This window comes from Sapajus apella, unplaced genomic scaffold, assembly GCF_009761245.1.
Source record: "Sapajus apella isolate SASKATOON/1434 unplaced genomic scaffold, GSC_monkey_1.0 scaffold49, whole genome shotgun sequence".
Classification (NCBI taxonomy): domain Eukaryota; kingdom Metazoa; phylum Chordata; class Mammalia; order Primates; family Cebidae; genus Sapajus; species Sapajus apella.
The window spans coordinates 10,958,971-10,980,517 of NW_022436989.1; the positions used below are offsets into that span (position 1 = coordinate 10,958,971).

At 41.1% G+C, this 21,547-nt stretch overlaps 1 protein-coding gene across 3 annotated transcripts in view; it reads right to left on the reverse strand.

Moving 5' to 3' along the window:
• MTR (5-methyltetrahydrofolate-homocysteine methyltransferase) overlaps positions 1–19,287 on the reverse strand; it is a 109,763-nt gene extending 90,476 nt beyond the window's left edge. The window contains exons 1-6 of one of the 3 annotated variants that reach the window (XM_032242262.1): positions 17,727–19,287; positions 9,889–10,100; positions 6,950–7,039; positions 4,391–4,460; positions 2,631–2,723; positions 231–337 (exon numbers count right to left, since the gene is read on the reverse strand). In XM_032242262.1, coding sequence (XP_032098153.1) covers positions 231–337; positions 2,631–2,723; positions 4,391–4,460; positions 6,950–7,039; positions 9,889–10,100; positions 17,727–17,760 — 606 coding nt within the window. In that variant the 5' untranslated portion in view covers positions 17,761–19,287. Of the gene's footprint in view, positions 1–230; positions 338–2,630; positions 2,724–4,390; positions 4,461–6,949; positions 7,040–9,888; positions 10,104–17,726 lie in introns of all 3 variants that reach the window. The other 2 variants (XM_032242263.1, XM_032242261.1) reach the window with 2 other exon arrangements.
• Between the last annotated feature and the right edge of the window lie 2,260 nt (positions 19,288–21,547).

A 21,547-nucleotide genomic window follows, 5' to 3' on the forward strand; every position in this document is an offset into this window, starting at 1 on the left:
AAAATATTTATTTTCCTAATTAGAAAAAGTTACTTTAACAGCTTCAAAAGCAGGTTTTTTCAAGTTTTTCTTATTGTACTGGCCTCAGTTAAAAATATTCAAGAATAAAATGGAGCAAATACAGGTAATTTATTTAACTTTGATAATGGCTAATATTATCTTCTCCCTACATTAGGGGACTCACCGATAGCCCTCACCCAGCCCTGTCTGTTTTTTCTCCCTTAACTCACCTTGGCATTGGCAGTATCAAAAACAGTTTCAATGAGTAAAATATCAACCCCGCCATCCAGAAGTCCTCTGGCTTGCTCTTGGTATGCTCCAACAAGATCATCAAATGCTGCAAAAAATAAATCACACCCAGCACATCAGTCATCAGTAATCTCTGAATGGCCCTAGAGTATCCAAGTACAGGTCTGGCACCTGTGAACTGTTGCTGGTTTACAATGCATAGTTTAAGAACATGATCTTTTGTAAGAAACCAAATAAAGAAATGTGGCAGGGACAGGAGGTAAACAAGTAAGCTGAACGCAGTTGTTCCTAAACGCCTGCCACATAACTTCCACTTCCCGTGTATGAGCTGAGAAGAGGGACGGTGTATGAATTTCTTGAACATGTACCTCATATTCAACATCTTTGAAATACATCATTCTTTCCATAGCTCATTTCAATCAACCGGTTAAGAGGTAACTGAGAAACATGCCACACTGACGTGGGTAGGTCACAAACTGAGTTCAAGTCACTCACTGTGGTAAACGGCTGTAGGGCCACAGATTTTGTCTCTGGTCTTACACAAACTCTGTCAGAGAAGAAACCTGTCTGGTGGGCAATTCCAGTCTCAAACAAAAAGTATTCAATCACCCCTAGGTAAAATTTTTGTTATAAATGTCTTGGGTTGGCCCGGTGCAGTGGCTCACATCAGCACTGTGGGATGCCAAGGAGAGCAGATCACTTGAGGTTGGGAGTTCAAGGCCTGCCTGGCCAACATGGTGAAACCCCGATTCTACTTTAAAAATACAAAAATTAGCCCAGCACGGTGGCACCCACCTGCAGTCCCAGCTACTGGGGAGACTGGGGCAGGATAAGCATTCGAACCTGGGAGGTAGAAGCTGCAGTGAGCCAAGGTCATGCCACTGCACTCCAGCCTGGGCAACAAAGTGAGACACTGTCTCAAAAAAAAAAAAAAAAAAAAGTCTTAGGTTATCTATTTCCATATGAGCGATCATCTCTCTCCCTATTTTATCTCCCAACCAAAAAAGAAAAAATGCTCAGATATCTAGTAGAGAAGGCTATACTGTGAAGTTATGCTTGCTGTCTGAATAAACAGTAGGTCCTCCTGTAACATCGTTGACAGGTTCTCAGAAATTGCAACTCTGATTAAGACAATATAGAACAAAACCAGTATTTTCTTATCAATATTATAATGAAACGCTGTTGAAGGAAATGACATTATTTGAGGGCCTGCTATGCATCATTTTGCTTAAAAGTGCAGTTTTCAAGAACCTGCCGATGACATTAAGTCAAGACTTACTGTACTCCACCTTGTACAGCCCAAGAGCAAGGAGAAGTTAGCTCCCCACTGGCATGTCTAGACAAAAGAGAGTGTCAACCACACATAAGCCTGGTATGGGCAACTCCTGATGAAAAAGCGTGGTATCATGACACATAAAGTTCCATAAACCAAAACCCTACAAACTATACTTGCTTGATCTCATCATCTCCACAGACTACACTGCCAGATATGGTATCATGACAATTCAGCTCTGTTAATTTAATGCTTTTTGTTTTTAATAGTCCTGATGCTTAGAAATTGACCTAGATACTTGGATTTCTTTTTTTGTCAAACCCCAATATAAGTATGTTTATATATGGTAGCGTATAAGATTCATAATGCTAGCATGTTGATATGATTTGGCTGTGTCCCCACCCAAATCTTTCTCGAATTCCAACATGTTGTGGGAGGTACCTGGTGGGAGGTAATTGAGTCATGAGGGCAGGTCTTTCCCATGCTGTTCTTGTAATAGTGAATAGGTCTCATGATATCTGATGGTTATATAAGGGGGAGTTTGCCTGCACAAGCTCTCTCTTTGCCTGCTGCCATCCATGTAAGATGTGGCTTGCTCCTCCTTCCCTTCTGCCATGATTGTGAGGCTTCCCCAACCACATGGAACTGTAAGTCCATTAAACCTCTCTTTCTTCTGTAAATTGCTCAGTCTTGTCTTTATCAGTAGTGTGAAAATGGACTAATACAGATGTCTAGATAGTTTGGACTGTCTTCTGATGAATGAGGATATAGTGAGCTATTTTATAACAGACCAAAAACCTAATACCCAAATTTGCTCAACTTCTGAGTTTAGTTTTGTTTTTGTTGGTTTCATTTCCACAGCTGACAAGGCAGCATTAACACAACACCATACATATTTGAAAGCAAGTTCAAACAATAATCATCATCATAGCTAACTTTTTATTTAGATGTCTACTATATTCCAGGTACTGTGGTATATCTTTTACATGGATTAAGTCAAAGTAACTCTATGGTAGATCCTGTTATTGGTTCCATTTTGCAGATTTATAGCTTACTGAAGGACAGAGCTACTTGCCCAAATCAATGATTGTATGTGATAAATACTCACTGATGTTCCTATAATCCGGTCTTTCCACAGATGGGGACACGGAGAGTGTCTTATTAGTCGGACCCAGAGCTCCTGCCACAAACCTCTTAATTCCTTTAGGAGAAGAAAAATAAGTATGAAATCTCTAAATGGCTGAACATTTTTTATTGTGAATAGCCAGTAAGATTTTTTTCTAGAACACATGTCTATAATCTTTTGTCCATAATTCTGAAATCCAAAAAGCTCTAAAAGGCCAAACTTTTTTCTCAATTTGACAATAAAACTTGACCTCTCCTAAACAGATGATTCATAGATTTTGCTTATATATATTTGATCATGGGGCTGCACCAGATCCCACCAAGGAAATTATGCCATAGAGGAGATATGCACATATTATCACGGAACCAGTCCCCAAAACTCTGAATTCTCACACAACTGACTAAAACATTTCAGTAAGTAATCCTTTTCTATTACCACAGTTGTGTTTGGACAAATTCCCTCTCCTCCTATTTTTATGAGACCTTGAAGGTTTTGAGCTTAACATAAGTTCTGCAAAATCACCTCACGGTAGCATTTAACTTGAAATGCTCTCCAGTACCATATTGCAGGCTCTTCACCAGGAGGAGATACTAAATCAGGATTAACAATTATAAAGTCTGAAATTGGAAGTATGAAGTACAGCAAATCTTTCTTTAATAAATTTTCCTCTAGCCTGGAATCTAGGTGCTTCTAAAATGGCGTGGGAAGTTGTGTTCATTCACACAGAAGCCAGAGGTCGTACTGCTCATTACCTTGATGACTTTGGCGACTCAATAACCTGAGCTATGCTATATTTAACTGGAGAAGACTATCAGCTAATTGATAAACCAGCTTCTGAACAGGTTACAGGCCCAAATATTCTTTCTCATCCCCAAAGCTAAGCAATAATGTTGGCATAAGAAAAATGTCCTTATCTCTCCCTGCTTTAGCTGGTTCAGTATCCTCTGACCTGTGACTCTGTTGGAGTAATAGTCTATGCACTGCCATGAATTTAAACATTACCTCTTAGAAACAGAGTTCCTATAAACTACATTGGTCTTCATTAGTATGCTATGTATAACTTCACAGCAATTTTGCTTTCCTGTTGGCAATAACTTCACGTTTCCAAATCTTAAGGTTCTCCATTTATTTCTCATATTCTTTTCCTTCCCTCAAAGCCTCCTACCAGCTGGTGTCCAAGCATTCTGATGGCATCCAGCCAAGAGGCTAGTTATTTCAGGAGCCACTTCTCAAGTCCCAGCACGACTGATTCTAATGCCACACTCTTTTGTGTGCTTCACAGAGCCTTCAAGGACATCAATAGTAAAGCGGGAATGCTGGAAAGGCAGTATCTCTACCTGCATCAGCTAATCACGGAAATGACAGTACCTTTAAAAAATGAGATCAACTATCCTAATAATAGCCAAGATAATCAAAACGGCCAGCTGTTACTGTAATCACCTGATGAATTATTTCAGCACTAATTACACGAGAAAGTCAGGGGCCTAGCTACAAAGTCAGGCTAAACCAGGGTAAAAGAGCAAATTCTGAGCCCAAGGACCACAGGGCTGGCATCAATTCAAAGGTGTTGAGTGTTTGATTATGAAACTGCAGAGAAGTTATCTACAAACATGTATAATACAGTGTTTCCAGTGTTGCTCCTAAGCCAAAGGCCACATAAGGAAAAACTGCAATAAAGACACCACATTATAGCTGAGAGTATCAAAGGAACCACGTGTGCAAAAAAAGAGAACATTCCTTACCTGTCTGGAGAGTTATCTCCTCGGCAGCTTTTCTGGCCACTCCTGCAGAGCACTTGTTCATCCGGTAGGCCTAATACATATCAACCACAAAAGTTAGCTTGTCCTTCTTTTCCTCCACATGATAAGTAGTGGATTCATGACCATCAAATACTCAGTTTTCTTCAGTAAGGAAATGTAGAGTGAATTAATCTGAGGTCTGAGTGAAATCCTAGCCAAGAAGGCATACCAGCTCCAGGCGTGAAAGGCAGCAAGGAAAGACAAGAGTCCTTGGGGAATGCTTTTAGGTTCTCCTCCCAAATCATGAGCTAGCTGGTAAAAAAAAAAGGACAATCCCTAGACAGCTAGCATGTCAGAGAATAACCTGTGTGGTTAAATATTCTGAGAATTAAGAAAAAAATATAGCAAATGGAAAAAGCATGGGGAGGCAAAACACGTGGATTCGAAGACTAGTCCGTCACTGCCTGACCAGGCAGTTCCCACAGTAACTTTCCCAGGCCTTGATTCATGTACAACAGTTGGAATCGGTAATTCTGAACTTTTTGCATATTATTAACCACCTGAGAATTTGATAAAGGACTATGAACACTCTCGTTAGGAAGTAAAAAGCAAATACGCACATATACACACAGTGTTCCCTATGATTTAAGGAGGTTCAAGGTCCTCCAGAAGCTCTTCCACAGACCAAGTCAGGAGAACTTAGACTTGTGATCTTCAGGTTCCTTTGAATTCTTAAGGTCCTATGTGTCTTGAATACTCACATCCAGTAATTTAACACCCAGAATATCCTAAATAGATGTTGGCAAACTTTGGCTCATAGGGCAAATCGAGTCCACTGCCTATTTTTGTAAGTGAAGTTTTACTGAGATAAAGTATACCCATTTATTTCCATAATGTCTATAGATGCTTCCACACTACATGATGGAGTTGAGTAGTTGCAAAAGACTGTATATAGCTAACAAAGCCAAAATACGTACTATCTGGCCCTTTATTTAAAAATGTCGGCCAACTTCTGCTCCAAAATGACACAAAAGTAACTGTAAGACACTGCTTACATGAAAACAGAATAATGTGTCTGGAAATATCCCACACAAAAATGGGGACATTAACATCTACCACAGATTTCTATCATTAAGGTTTTATAAAATTTAAATATGGAAGCATCATGTCAATTAAAAGGAAAACAAATCTGCCAGTAGTAATCATTAGGATGACTACCATCAAAAAAAAAAATAGAAAATAAATGGTAATATTGACACTCTAGCTCACTGTTGGTGGGAATGTAAAATGGTACAGCTGGCCGCGCTCGTGGCTCACACCCATGATCCCAGCACTTTGGAAGGCTGAGGCAGACAGATTACCTGAGCTCAGGAATTCGAGACCAGCGTGGGCAACATGGCAAAACCACTTGTCTCTACAAAAACTACAAAAATTAGTAGGGCATGGTAGAGCACACCTGTAGTCCCAGGTACTCAGAGGGCTGAAGCAGGAGACTTGCTTGAACCTGGGAGGCAGAGGTTGCAGTGAGCCGAGATCGTGCCACTGCACCCCAGCCTGGGTGACAGAGTGAGACTCTGCCTCAAAAAAAAAAAAAAAAAAAAAAAAAAACAAAAAACGTACAGCCACTTTGAAAAACAGTATAGCAGTTTCTCAAAAAGTTAAACAGAATTATCATATCATCTAACAACTCGATTTCTGTGTATATATACACAAAAATTGAAGGCAGGGACTTGAATAGATGTTTGTATACACATGTACATAGCAACACTGCATATTCACAACAGCAGAAAGGTAGAGGTGAACCAAATGATCAAGAGATGAATAGGCAAAACGTGGTATACATATACAATGGTATATTATTCAACCTTAAAAAGGAAGGAAATCCTGACACACACAATGACATGGATGAACCTTGAGGACATTACATTAGTGAAATAAACTAGTCACAAAAGGCCAAACACTATATGAGTCAACATATCTAAGGTACCTAGAATAGTCAAATCCATAGAGACAGAAAGTAGAATAGTGTGCAGCGGCTGGAGTTGGGGGTACAGAATGGGGAGGTATTGTTTAATGGACACAGAGTTTCAGTTTGGGAAAAGGTTCCGGAAAAGGACAGTGGTGATGATAGCACAACATGTGAATGTACTTAATGCCACTGAAGTGTACACTTAAAAATAATTACATTAAATTTTATGTTATGTGTATTTTATCACAATTTTTTAAAAAGGAAAGAAGCAAAGGCTGCCAGCTAATACTTAAAAAGGCCTCACAATACTGTATGCATACGGCCAATGATTATGCCTTTATCAACAGCTACTGCATAGTAAGTATCATTTCTATTTGATTACGACTTGCCCGTAAAAGAAGCCAGTTGGAAAATGAAGGGTCCACTATGTTCATAAGCAGAAGGGATTCACACCATTCTCCCTGTCTCATCACCAACAACATACAACTAAGCATGAGCTTGACTCTGCAGCTTCTAGCGCTTTCTCACTAGCAACTTCTAATGTAGCAAAAGCTCACAAGCATCTTGGAAACATGGAACAACGGAATTCTTACCAAGTGTTCAAGGCCATAGTCAGCTTGGGCAATACTAGTGCTGCTAAAAGTATTTGTTTCAATAATATCTGCGCCAGCCAGCAAGTATTCCTGCAACAAGAGATTATAATATCAATTATGAGTTTTAGAGTTTCTTGTCCCTCCAGAATAAACATGCCCTTTCATCACCACGATTATCACCAACTATCTTTTGACTACTTACTAAGAGTAAGGTACTGCACTAGAAGGTAGAGACGCAAAAAGGTTTAAGGATTTCACAGAAAAGCATGTGGTATGAAAAAATAAACAAGAGAACTTGAATTCAGACAATCTTAGCAGGCTGTTATAAGAATTTAAGCAAGTCCCTTAAACTCTCTGAGTCTCAGCCTCCTCATTCAAAAATATTATAACCCTACTTCACAGGGTGGCTATTTGCTAATATAAGGTAACACATCAGCCAGGCATGGTGGCTCATGCCTGTAATCATAACACTCTGGGAGGCCAAAGTGAGAGGACTGCTTGAGGCCAGGAGTTCAAAACCAGCCTGTGCAACATAGAAAGACCCTGTCTGTAACCAAAACAATACAAAAAATTAGCCAGGCATGGTGGCACATGCCCGTAGTCCTGGCTACTCGGAAGGCTAAGGCAGAAGGACTGCTTGAGCCCAGAGGTTCGAGTGAGCCATAGTGGGCTAGAGTAAGCCACAGTAGCACCACTGCATTCCAGCCTGGGTGACAGAGTAAGACCCTGTCTCAAAAAAACAACAAAAAAGATAGTGCATCAAATGTCTGGCACATAGTGGGCACTCAACAAATGGTAGTTCTGTTCCTTCTGTTCCCTTATCTTCTTCCTGCTTTGGCACAACCTGATCCCCACCGAGAAGTGTACCAACTCAGAGATCTCAAGATCTGACCACAGTTTTTTCAGTCTATATCTCCCAGTCCCTCTGAACCAGCGTTAACATCCTTAATGAAACCTTGATGATCTTGATACTCCTTTGTGCTCTGTCTTCAAAACTCTTCCTAGCTTCACTCTTTGGATTGTCTCAACCTCAATCTGACTAGCACCCTGGAATCTCCTGACCCCCCTGACTTTCCAGTACTGAATAAACCCAACCCTCTCCGAAGCCGAGGAACAATGCCTGAAGAAGCACTGGGGGATGAAAACCAAGACATGCACATTTATAGTAACAGTAACAAACATCCTAAATATCTACCAATAGGGAAATAGCTAAATAAACTATAATATATCCACTTTATCAGGTGCTATGTGACAGCTAAAAAAAAAACAACCACTGTGTATATCTACATATACTGACATGGAAAGATTCTGCAAAGTATTATTGAGTAGAAAAATTAAGTAGAATGATATGTAAAGCAAGACACCATTAAATTTAAAAAAGCATACAGAGAGCACTATGAGTTTTCTACATATATATGTGTGTGTATATATATATATATATATATATATATGTATTCCTTCAAATATGCATATATGAAAATGCATAACAAAAGGATCTGGTACAATACACACCAACTAATATCAGTGGTTATCTTTGAGGAAAAAATAGCAATTTAGAGTATGGTCAAATGAGAATTTATTCTTATCTATGAGATTTGTTTTACAAGAACTAATTTAAGTTTTTTTTTTAAAGAGCAAGAAAAATTGAAAATAAACTTAAACCTAGGAATAAGGAGATTAGTTAAATGATGATATGTACATAGAATAGATTATGAAGTTATTAAAACCATGTTTCAAAATATTTAATACTCATGGTAGATAAGTAAAAAAATGCAGGCCGGGCGTGGTGGCTCACGTCACGCCTGTAATTCCCAGCACTCTGGGAGGCTGAGGCGGGCGGATCATGAGGTCAGGACATCGAAACCATCCTGGCCAACATGGTGAAACCCCATCTCTACTAAAAATGCAAAAAATTAGCTGGGAGTGGGGGCGCACGCCTGTAGTCCAGTTACTCGGGAGGCTGAGGTAGGAGAACTGCTTGAACCCAGGAGGCAGAGAATGCAGTGAGCTGAGATCACGCCACTGCACTATAGCCTGGGCGACAGTGCGAAACTCCATCTCAAAAAAAAAAATGCAAATTATAAGACAGTATGAAGCAATGTAATCTCAATTTAATTTTTTTAAATCCAAGTATAGAAAATTAGACTAAAATATGAAACACATGAACGGTAGTTGTATCCGAGAATTTTATAATGGGTGAGCACCAGCTTTCTAGATCACAGACAGCATCTTCTCACTGTGTCTTCATGGCAGAAGGGGTGAATAAGTGCCCTTGGGCCTCTTTTACAAGGCCACCTCCTAATACCATCACATTGGGCACTGGGACTTTACATATGAATCTCAGGGGGGTCATAAACATTTGGACCACAGCAGTATCCTTAAAAGAAGAAACATGAGAGTTTTTTGTCCTCTCTCTGCTCTCCGTCATGTAAAGATACAAAGAGAAGACAGCTATCCATAAACAAGAGGGCCCTCACCAGACACAAGATCTGCTGGCACCTTGACTGTGGACTTCCAGGTTCCAGAACTGTGAGAAATAAATGTGTGCTTGTGTAACCCCGTCTATGGTAACAAGTTATATACCAGCCAAAGCTAAGACACCACCTTTAAGCATTTCTTCATCAGGGCTATTGCAGTGACTTCAATAAGATACTTTTCACACGCTCACTAGTGTGAAAACTCTTATTTGTCCAGCATCTCATAGTTTTTCAATAGAGTTTACATGCCTCAAGTGCAGAAAATCTACCTACCTCATCCCCTTATCCTGAGTCCCCAACATAATACATGACTCTTATTTGACGTCCAAAGCCTGCTTTCTGAATAAGCTGCCTCTTTCTTCTTTACTCTCCAGAGTACCCAGCATAGCAGTCTGCCCTGGTACATGAAACAGCTTGCAGAATAACAGAATGAATACACACAGGGACCTGGGAGTACTTTACCTTATGGATTTGGTAAATGACATCGGGCTGAGTTATACTTAAAATGTCATTGTTGCCTTTCAGCGGCCTGGCATGGTCTTGAAATTCTGGACCTCGGAAGTCCTCTTCATTTAGCTTGTGCCGCTGGATCATGGTCCCCATGCCTCCATCCAGCACCATAATCCTCTTCTGCAGAATGGCATCAATCTCCTTCCACAGGGTTTTCTTCAGACCTGCTTTAAAGAAAGTGAAAGTTTGACTTCAAAGAATGAAAGGTGACAAAGATGTGTGAGGGAGAAGCTTTAGAGAAATTTACAATGATCTGCAATAGGGAGTGAACAGGGTTTATAAAAGATGAACTCATAACTCTATAGCATTAGGAAAATGTTGCCCAGAAAGGTCATTAAGTCGTCACAAAGTCACAGATTGTACACAGCACCAAATCTCTGGTGAACACAAAACCAGGTGAAGGTAGGCTATAACTACATCTGTTTTACAGATGAGAAAAACAGGCAATAGTGGGCCAGTGATACAAGACTTTCGAAAGCAAAAGAAAATACTCAGAGTTCTCTTTCCTTGTTAATTCTGTGCAGATACTCCCTAAAAAAAATGATTTAGCATAGATAATTGCAAATCATCAATAATTCCAAACTATCCTTTCAAATATTAGCTTTGACCTTCTCCCTCGATTATTGCCAGAAGTAATAATGGCCTGCAAGCAGTTTTCCTCACCTCTGCCCAACTATGAAATAATAACAGGCTAACGCCCTTGAACTTCTCAACTCTCGCCATGCTCCTTGACTTCTAATTCCCAACCCAGAAAAGGGCCCAATGCTTATTCCTTCTAATTCTGCTTTCTGGTTTCTCTAACCTACTGGAAAGCCACAAAACCATGCTGACTAGAGTCACTGAAAATTTGTAACGTTCAGCCTTTTCTTTGGTTCACCTTGTCTTGACCTCCCTCAATACTTCCAACATGTGCTGTCCCAACTTCTGCCTTTTTTTTAAGCACCAAATCCTTTTCCTCCTCACTGTACAATTGATTTCACTTAATCCTGCACAAAGAAGTCTTCTGTTGGAGGCTCCTCAAACTCACACCCTCTCCACCTCAAAATCCTCTTGCAGTCTGGCTCCCTCTGTTTCCCTCCTTTCTGCACCTAAGGAAGAGTACATGATCACCAACACCTCCCACTGCGCCCCCATCCACCCCTTCCCACTCCCGTAGTTCTACCTCAGCAACCATCGATTTCTTATTTTTCTGATGTGGCTTCTGCCTCCAACACTCTCCTGAAATTACTTTCTAAAGTCACCAATGACCTTCTAAATATCAAAAACACTTGACCCCACTCTTACACCCAGCTTTTAAACGGTTCAGTGGATATTGCTACCTCAACTATCCCTCTGCCCTTCAGTCTAATACTCAAAACCAAACTTGCATATATTCTCATCTCCCTATTTCTGTAAATAACTGGCCACACTCTTCCCAGAAGTCTAACCATAAAATCTCAATATTATCTGACTCCTTATTCTCCCTGATAACCAACATCTACTCGGATCCCAAGCCTTATAGATTTGGCCTCTAAAATGCCACACACACTGGTCCCAGCTTCCTCCCCACGACAACCCCTTTCTTTAAGCCCTTACTAAACATGCCAGCTATCACCAATCCTCTCTGAGCTCTAGTTTGCATCCATGCAAATGAGATCATACATCTATGGAAGTGCCTTGTAAACTATCAAGTGTCCTACAAAGGCAAGAGATCACTACCATACCCAGTCACCCTGTGCTCCAATCCATCCAATGCACCACTACCAGCTTAATCTTCCTACACAACAAATTTAAACCAGTTGCTTCCCCTGCTCAAATACCTTCAACAACTCCCTACAGCATATCAGAGTGAATACACATTACTCAAAATAAACCATAATGACACCAACCCATTTCTTCTGTGCTTCCTAACAGGTGAGAAAAGCTCAAGTCAAATGGGGCTGGTTCCAAGCTATTTGAGCTCCTTGGAGCTCATGCCTGGCAACACCAAGGTCAGTACTTGGCAAATATTTCCTTAATTTAAATGGAAAAAAAAGTGAGGGAAGATAAGAAAGAAGAGGCAAATATAATTTAAAACCCAAACCAGTATATGTAAGAGTATTTGTAAGCTGGCTTTGGGTACAAACTTACAACTCTGCCTTGTCTTACGATCCGGTCTCAAGTACACAACATAGGAACTGGGGCTAAATGGTGGCCACAGAACTATCTTGAGTGACTTACTCCAAGTGGGCTTCAGGAAGGTTGCTCTCCAGTAACCCAAAAGAAAAATCTGCAATATCCAATATCTAGTCTCTTTTCCAAAGGGCACTATGTTTCTTTCAGGGTGTACTATTTCTTTCCAAAGCCAGCTCACTGGCTAATTGTGTTTACTGAACTTGTACATGAGATAAAAAACTTCCTGATAAAGGAACAAAGTTAAGTTCCAATGATCTGACCAGAAGTATATCAAGAACCAAAGAAAATCACTTCTTGGGAAATGTGGAGAAAAGGCAGGGCTTAATGAAGCATGTACAATAGAAAGACTGGTAGGGCGGCTTGCTGCAGCCTCAACCTCCTGGGATCAAGCAATTAAAAAAAAAAAAAAAGAAAGACTGGTAGGTATCAGGCAGTGGGGGGCATTTCAAGCTATAGTAGTCATGGTAAATTCAGATGTAGCCTTAATTTAGGCACTCCATGACGTGACTGTCCTATCAGACAATAAGCACTCAGAATTTGATAGGATTAAGCTAATAGTAGCAGGGTGTGAAAACCCAAGAAATCTGGGTTTTAGCCCCAGCTTGCCTTAATAGCTATGGGATTTTAGGCAAGTCCACTCCATGCTTCAGCAAGATGAGGAAACATCAGCCCTTTCTTCATTGTCGGAACTGTGATACCAAAATGAGACTACGTGTTAAGAACTGGACCTCTTAAGTCACACAAGTCATGAAATGAGACATTGGTGTCTGATATATAGTAAATAACTGATAAATATTAGCTACCCTTATTATGTTGGTATTATTGCAGAGGTATAATTGAAGTTCTTAACGCTGTATTCTATATATTAATTATTAAGTCCAGTGGGCTGTGAAAAATTATGTAAAGCCTAAAGCTCTCAGTTGTTCATGCCGGAGCAGAAATGGCATATTTGCAGTTTTGGAAATCTCCGTGAAAACTGTTAAATGTAGATAATTTCACATGAGGAATGAGAAGAGGGAGAACTAAAGACTCTAACCCACATGCCCAACTGAATTCCTTTCTTCTCAAAAGGACGTAGCTACAATTCTCCCTGAAATGACATCATGTGAGCTTAAATGGGCAACTGAATCATAAATCTGGTATAAGCATGAGTGTGGCAGTAGGGAAATATGACATGCATGTGAAATTTCATACTTAAAAGGTATTCAAACTTTCTAGGGAAAAAATACAATCTTTTCCACAGACAGTGAAGTATGTCCTTTGGCATCAGCAAAATGATTAATCAGTATCAATGAAATCGATATCATATTAATTACATGTCCTTCTTCCTATCTCCTCCACTGAGCGAGTGCACACGTTTAGTAAACCTAACTACTGAGGGTGCATCCATTCCTCCTCTCATTTTCATAAAAAGTCTTAGTACTTTTCCATGGGGCTCTTACTGTATTCACACTTCAATGCAGAAATAATAAACTTTGCTTCCAGGCTTTAAGACAGTTCACTATTTACCATAAAATGACCCAGCCCCACACATGCAAATTCTGATCATCTTGTTTGTTGAGCCACCACATAAGCAAGAGATCAAAAGTTTTTTAAAAAACATTTGCTTTGGTTTTTTAGAAACCTGACAAAGTGATTGTATAATTTATGTGGAAGAACTTTATGACTTCGAATGAAGAAAAATTTCTTAAGACTCAAAAAGACCAAACTCTTAATTTTTTAAAAAAATATGAATTTGATTACATAAAAACCAAGGATTTCTGCTCAATGAAAGTTACCATAGACAAAAATAATAGACGATGGGTTGGGGGAAGATTCTTCAATGTCTGAAGCTAATTTGTTTTCTTATTGATTTGTGTTCGTTCTTTGTACATTCCAGAATGTAATGTACGATGTGAATTAAAAATACCTATAGACTAGAATTTACAATAAAATGTATAAATATATGGATATATGTGAAAAAGGCAGTCTATGGAAACAAAAGAATTGTGGATGGAAAATACAGATAAAAATACATATAATAAAACACATATGAGCAGGAATTTTGTGGACTGAATTAAAAACTCCCATGCAACTGAGGCCCTTAAAAATCCATTACTTCAGGCTCGGCATGGTGGTTCACGCCTGTAATCCCAACACTTTGGGAGACCAAAGTAGGTGGACCACTGAGTCCAGGAGTTCAAAACCAGCCTGGGCAGCACACTGTGACCTCACCTCTACAAAAAAAACAAAAATTAGCCAAGCCTGGTAGTGTGCACCTGTGGTCCCAGCTACTAGGAAGGCTGAGACAGGAGAACTGCTTGAGCCTGGGAGGTTGGAACTGCAATGAACCGTGACCGCGCCACTGCACTCAGCTTGGGCAACAGAGTGAGACTGTCTCAAAAAAAAAAAAAAAAAAAAAAATCCATTGCTTCCTCATTGTCCACTTGCTTATTTTTCCTTTAGAGGATAATATAAGATCTCCCATTCAGAGAAACTAAGAAGTCTTCCTTCAGAAGCTCTGTTGGTATTAAGTGTTCACTATTCTTCGCCTTCTGCATTCCTCCAGCTTTTCCAGTAGGAGGTCATTTTTCATTGGCTTTAATCACCATTCTAATTCACTGGCTTCTCATTACCAACAGAACTTTCTCAAAAGAATAAGTCACCTTGACAATTCTTTCCCTTGGCAGAGTGGGGATCTATTGAAATGTCGTTCTTCCATGAAGAACAACAACAAAATTGTATTTATCTGCATTCAGTTCATTAGGTCTAGAACATTCTCTATATTTAACTACTGACTAGTCAAGTTCTAAATAAAGCAGATTCTCTCTGATTATCTTTCAGAGTAAATATAAGAATATAGTTTGGCAGTTCCTCCATTTAGCTGACTAGTTATAACACTATTTCAGAAATATTTTTATGTTTAATATATATGAGTATATGTAAATAACTGCAGTGCAGAGGAGTCTCAAGGAACATTTTTGGCTAGCCAGCCTAAAAGATCACACAGTATTTTCTCCAGATTTGAGTGGATTTAGCCAGTATATTTTGTGGGGTTTCTTCCCTGCCGTTAACACAGCAAGTGTTCCAAAGAATAAACATGGACTAAGTGGTTAAAGCCCCAGTCAGATTTGGAGGGGATAAGTCAGGTAGTACCACCTTTAAATTTAAGAACTAGCCTAAAGAATAACAAATTATGTCATTCTTTGAAAGCCTAAAGAAATAAATTTCTAATACGTGCATGTAAATTATAAATTGCATTGTCAAGAAGACACCTCCTCTGAAGGTAAAATGACCCCAGGTAGGTCTGACTTATTTAGGACTCTTCTTTCCACTGTGCTAAATGGGGAACACACACAGCAAGAAAAGTACAATTTTGTTTTCTGCATTATAATCAAATGATCCCAATGCTTTCTCAGCAGTGTCCTTTCTTTGCTTTACTAAAAACAATCTTACTACTGCCCTACATGTCTCTTGCAAGACACTTCTCTCTTTCATTTTTGGATCTCTAATTTCTAATTTGCACAGACTTGCTTCACTTTGGTTTTTGTTTTGTTTTTGTTTTGTTTTGGAAACGAAGTCTCGCTCCCTCACCCAGGCTGGAGTGCAGTAGCATGATCTCAGCTCACTGCAACCTCTGCCTCCCAGGTTCAAGTGATTCTCCTGCCTCAGCCTCCCAATTCTCCTGCCTCAGCCTCCCGAGTAGCTGGGATTATAGGCGCCCACCCCCCACAGCTAATTTTTGTATTTTTAGTAGAGATGGGGTTTTGCCATGCTGGCAAGGCTGGTCTCGAACTCCTGACCTCAGGTGACCTGCCTGCCTCAGCCTCCCAAACTGCTGGGATTACAGGTGTGAGCCACCACACCTGGCCTCTTTGTAGGCATCACTTCACTTGTGCAGTATTCCATTTTTAATATATACTAAATGATACACAATTATCATTTATATATTTTAATATATAATTAATATTTAATAAGATATAAAATATTGTTAAATAATACTCCTTTGATTTTAATAAGCCAGAGAAGAATTAGACTGATACCAATTCACTGGATCACTTATTCATTCTTTCATTTATCACTCACCAACTGAGTTCCAAATAACACTCACATAACTAAGAAAGGATGAAACCAAGAAACCTTTAGAAGCTGTAGCTAAAATTTTCTCCCAAGAAGTATTTGCTAGCCCACCATCCTCCTTCCCCAGCGCACACAACCATGAAGTCACATTTAGTTTTAAGGCCCAACCTTGAGAATCAGGAATTTCCAGCTCTCCATTGAAGTTTCATAAGATTGCATGCCAGTAAGGGACTAAGGGTTATTGGGAAGTTAAAACCTGATTCTAATCCTAACAGAAGTTGCTCACATAGAAGCTGGACTACATCTACGATCTTTTCCAGGCGCACAGGCCTGATTCAGAACTTCAGAGGCCCTAAGAATTGCTCAGTACTCAACTCTAGAAGTCAGCGTTGCGGTGAGGGGATTAAGCTAGATTCAAACCTTCAACAGTTTTCCTTTCATATTCTGTTTAAAAAAAAAAATCACTCACTATTCACAGTATTCTAAGTCTTCAGTGGCATTTTGCTCCTGATAATGACACCTAAATTCCGATGAAAGGAAAATAGCTTGTTTAAATTAAATGAGAAGGGGGAGACCAGAAATCATGAGTAAAAGATATTATCCAAACAAATATATGATCTCCCTATGACAGGTTTACCCCTTATTTAATAACAGCAGTGATGTTTCTCAGCCACAGTTCCAGTAGTTTCCAGAACAATTCTATCAGTCCCGTTATCAGAACCCGAGAATCAGTAAGTCATCAGTTAACCTCTGACAATTTCCTTGTCCGTTACGGTTTATGCCCCTCTTCCTGAAGCCAAACATCCCCACTCTGTCATAGGATATTTACTGTTCCGTACTTGTTACTAATTCTCCTTTCTACATCTCGTCACACGTTTTTATAGGTATATTTGTCCACAAATTATAATCCGGCATGACCTTACAGACGCAGAGCTCATTATAAAGCTAACATTACTTTCAGTTCTTGTGCTAAACTAGCTTTTTCTCATTGTTGATCCCAGGGCCACCAACATCTGAATCGCTGGAAATTACTACGCCCCATCTCGGTATCTGAAGGTGGAACCTGTTAACCTATTTTAACATAGTTACTCTGCGCATATTGGAGTCTGCAGAAGTGTGCGAAGAAGCAGAAAATAAAAAGTCCCATGTAGCAGTTTTAAATAGTTCTGAGTTGCCTCGTCTCTCTCTCCGCGCCTGAGCTTTCTTTGGCACTATGTGCATAATAAATGTTTACTGAGTAAGAACGTGACACCAGGCAAAACTTCCGGAGAGCCCAGCTGGTTTATGCGGCAAAGTTTAGTTAGCATAACGTTAAGAATGTGTTTCGGGGGCAAGGAGGGGAAGCTCTGCAGGTTTTGATGGTTCGCCTCGTGAGGAAGAGGTGAAGGGCGGAGAAAAAGCCGAGAAAAATACGTGGCCCTCGGGACTCCCGTGCTACGTTCTAAAGGTGCCGCCCACACGCGGCGAAACCCCGCCGGGCGTCTCCCGCTACGAAAGGGAATCGCCCCAGGGATTAGGAGGCCACAGCTCGAGTCAAGAAACACAACCGAACCCCGCAGACGGGGTCGCAGCGTTACCGGGTTGCGACAGGTCTTGGAGCGCGGGTGACATGCTGCCGAGTCTGCTCCTCGCCCAGAGGGCGCGGCGGGGAAGACGCGCTATCCACACGTGACGACTGCCAAGAGCCACGCCAGCCAGCGCCAGGCGAGCCTGCCACGGAAGGCCCGGGTCGTTTGACGCCTCCCGTTTCGAGGGGACTGCGGGCCCCGAAACTCCCCAGCGCCCTGGGGCCTCTCTTGGGGCTGGGCACGGGTCTGACGGGCAAACACGCGGCGCGACAACTGCTGGAGCACGTGCTTTCTTTCCGGGCACCCGACCAGTCCTTACTGCCGACCTAGCAGCCAGACACGCGCGGCCCGAGACGGAGTCGCGGGAGAGCACGGGAAAGGACGACGTTGCATCCGGCTCTAAGCCCCACAGAGGTTTGGAGCCGTTCAGAGCGCCGTTAGTTCTGCGCTCAATCTAGTCTCGGCGTGGGAGGTCCCGCCCCTTCCAGACTGTGATTGGTTTGCACGAGCTCCTCGCAGCCGCATTGGCTATCAATGTCAACCACTCATCTGCGGTTTAGCCTCAGGGCTCTCTGGGAGATGTAGTCCCGCTCCCCAGTTCCCCGCAGGGCGTCTTTTTGGGTCTTTGTGCCCAGGATCTGGAAGTGCAAGCCGAAATGGCCCCTCCAAGGAAAAGTCGCAGCGCCAAGTTCGGGCTGACCTCGACACGCTGTGTGGTGTCCAGAGCCTGAAATTATAGTTCCGTTTTGCTGTTTACTGGCCCTGGGCAAGAGACTTAACCTGTCGATCTCCATGCTCTATAAACAAGAAATGTTAGGATGGCAGTAATTAGAATTTCTTAGGATTGTAGTAGGCATTAAATGAGATCGTGTGACCGCGCTATGAAAACTCTGAAGTACCATATTGGTGTGTTAATTGTCACTTATTGACAGTAAACATATATTGAGCACCTACTATGTGGTAGGCATTGGAGTATTGTACACACTTTGAATCCAAAACCAGACAAGCTACATCGCACCCCCAACTCCTTCTTGGAGGAGGAACTCACAACCTAGCTAGATTAATAACTGAACAGGGAAAAAAGAACCATATACGTTTTAAACGAGCTGCAGTGTTCAAAGGGGCTAGAGAAACGTTTCAAAGAATCTGGGTCCTGAAGGAAGAGGGGTGCGAGGTGCGGCTTTTCCAGTCAGGAGCAGCTCTCTGTGTACAATACAGCACTTTAGAGAATTCTAAAATAAAGGACAGCTCTGTAATGCTGAGCATGGTAGATGTGAGGAAAAGCACATGTATCTGGAAAAATAAGAATTGTAACCAAATTATGACATGTACTAAGCTTTAAAAAAAGGCACAAATTTGCATGCCATTCTCATTTTACTGTATGTAATTATTCCTCAATTTTGAAGATTTGAAAAAGTATCATAATGCGTATAACATTCTTACCAAAGGTGGTCTTACTTTGAAGGCGGGGGGAATGGAGTAGGTGAGAGAGAATGCAACAAAGAAGGGAGGGAGGAATGAGATGGCTCAGAATAGCCAAAAATCTTAAGATGATAACGGCTAAGGTGGGAGGGGTGAGGGATAAAAGACTACACATTGGGTGCAGTGTCCACTGCTCAGGTGATGGGTGCACCAAAGTCTCAGAAATCACCGCTAAAGAACTTATTCATGTAACCAAACACCACCTGTTCCACAAAAACCTATTGAAATAAATAAGAAAAAGAAAAAAAAGAAAAAAAAAACATGGTCTTCTATGCGGGACTTATTATTTATCCAGGCTTGATAAATCATGATGGTTTTCTCATATTTATTGATTTCTCAACTCCTGAGTTTTTATCTGCAAAAAAAAAAAAAAAGAATTAGTAAAATTTAACTAAAATTTAACTGTGTAAAGATGCACCTGTTTAAAAACAAAAAGATCATAAGGGCTAGTTTTTCAATTATCATGTATCCCTCAGTTTGTTGGCGTGTTTCTTGAAAAATGATCTTTAGTCAGTGACTGTATTCCTACTCACGTTCTCTTACCGGAAATTCCAGGAGTTGTGCCTCAGTTCCTGTTTGATGCAAGTCATCAAAGTTTACTTTCTCACCTAAAATTGACCAAATTCTGTATTTCTTAAAGTCATAAAAGAGTAACAAGATTAGAGGAATACATAGTGCCTAAAAGGGCAGTGCATTTCTAGTACAAAAACTGACGCAATTTAAAGTTCCGAGAATACTGTTATGGGTTGCAATGTGTGCGCCTCAAAGATATGTTGAAGCCCTAACTTCCAGTGCTTCAGAATATGACCCTATTTGGACTGGGTGTGGTGGCTCATGCCTACAATCCCAGCACTTTTGGAGTCTGCGATGGGTGGATCGCTTGAGGCCAGGAATTCAAGACAGCCTGGGCAACATGGTGAAGCTCCATCTCTACTAAAAACACCAAAATTAGCTGGGCGTGGTGGCATGCACCTGTAATCCCAGCTACTGGGATGCGGAGATGGGAGAATCGCTTGAACCCGAGGCAGAGCGGTCAGGGGAGGTGGCGCAGAGGTTGCAGTGAGTAGAGATTGAGCCACTGCACTCCAGCCTGGGTGACAGAGAGAGACTCAGACTCAAAAAAAAAAAAAAATGACATTAATGGCCTTTTTTGGAAATAGGTTTGCAGCAGGTTAGTTTAGTTATGAGATCATCATCCAGCATAGCTGGTGTCCTTACGCGAAGAGGAGACACACGAGGAGAAAACAGACACTTGCCGACAAAGGCGGAGATTGGAGGGAAGCACCTACAGACCAGGGGGCTCCAAGGATTGCCAGCAAACACCCGAAGCTAGAAGAGACAAGAAAAGATTCTCCCCCCTGTAGGTTTCAAAAAAAGCATTACTCTGCCTACATCTTGATTTGGGACTTCTCACTTCCAGAGCTGTCAGGTAATAAATGTCTGTTGTTTTAAGCTACTCAGTTTTTGTACTTGCTCAGAAACTATAAAACAATCCTTGGAAACTAATATAAATATACCTGTGGATGGGGCAGGACTAACGAGGATCTCTACCTCTGTAGAAGAGAACCTGCTATTTGAAGTTGGTGACAGCCTAGTGCTAGCCTGCTTTCCTCCCCCTCATTAAGCTCATCCAACACAAACCCATTGTTTAGAAGTTAGGGCCCAAACAACCTTTTGGTGATTTGCGGCTTCTTTCCCTGTGGATTTATCTTCATAGATAGAAGTGGTGATCAGTGAACCTAAATATCTAACTCCTACTGTATACCACTAGCAAATTGACATTCCAGCTTTATACATTACTCTTGGACTTGGTGGTTGTGTCAAACCCATTAGGTGGCTCGTTGTGTCCTGCTAGTCAGAGTCTTGCACATATAAACTGTGGGCCACATCTGGAACAAGGATCTACTACCTCTGGAGTCTATTGGGGTGACCACTGGTTTTCCCCAGAAGATCCCTGCCACAAAGATGAGCCTCACTGTTCCCCTCCCCCAAATCCCTTCCTGGTATTGTTGACAAAAAGAGTCAAACTCTGTAAAATATTTGAAGAGACTTATTCTGAGCCAAATATGAGTGACCACGGCGCATGACACAGCCCTGAGAAGGTCATCAGTACATGTGCCCAAGGTGGTGGGGGTACAGCTTGGTTTTATACATTTCAGGGAGACATGAGACTTCAATCAAACACATTTAAGAAATACGTTGGTTCAGTTCAGAAACGTGGAACAATTTGAAACTGGGGATGGGGTGGGGGCGGGGGGCCTTCCAGGTTATAGGTAGATTAAAAAATTTCTGGTTGACAATTCGTTGTTTATCTAAAGACCCGGGATCAATAGAAAGGAAATTTCTGG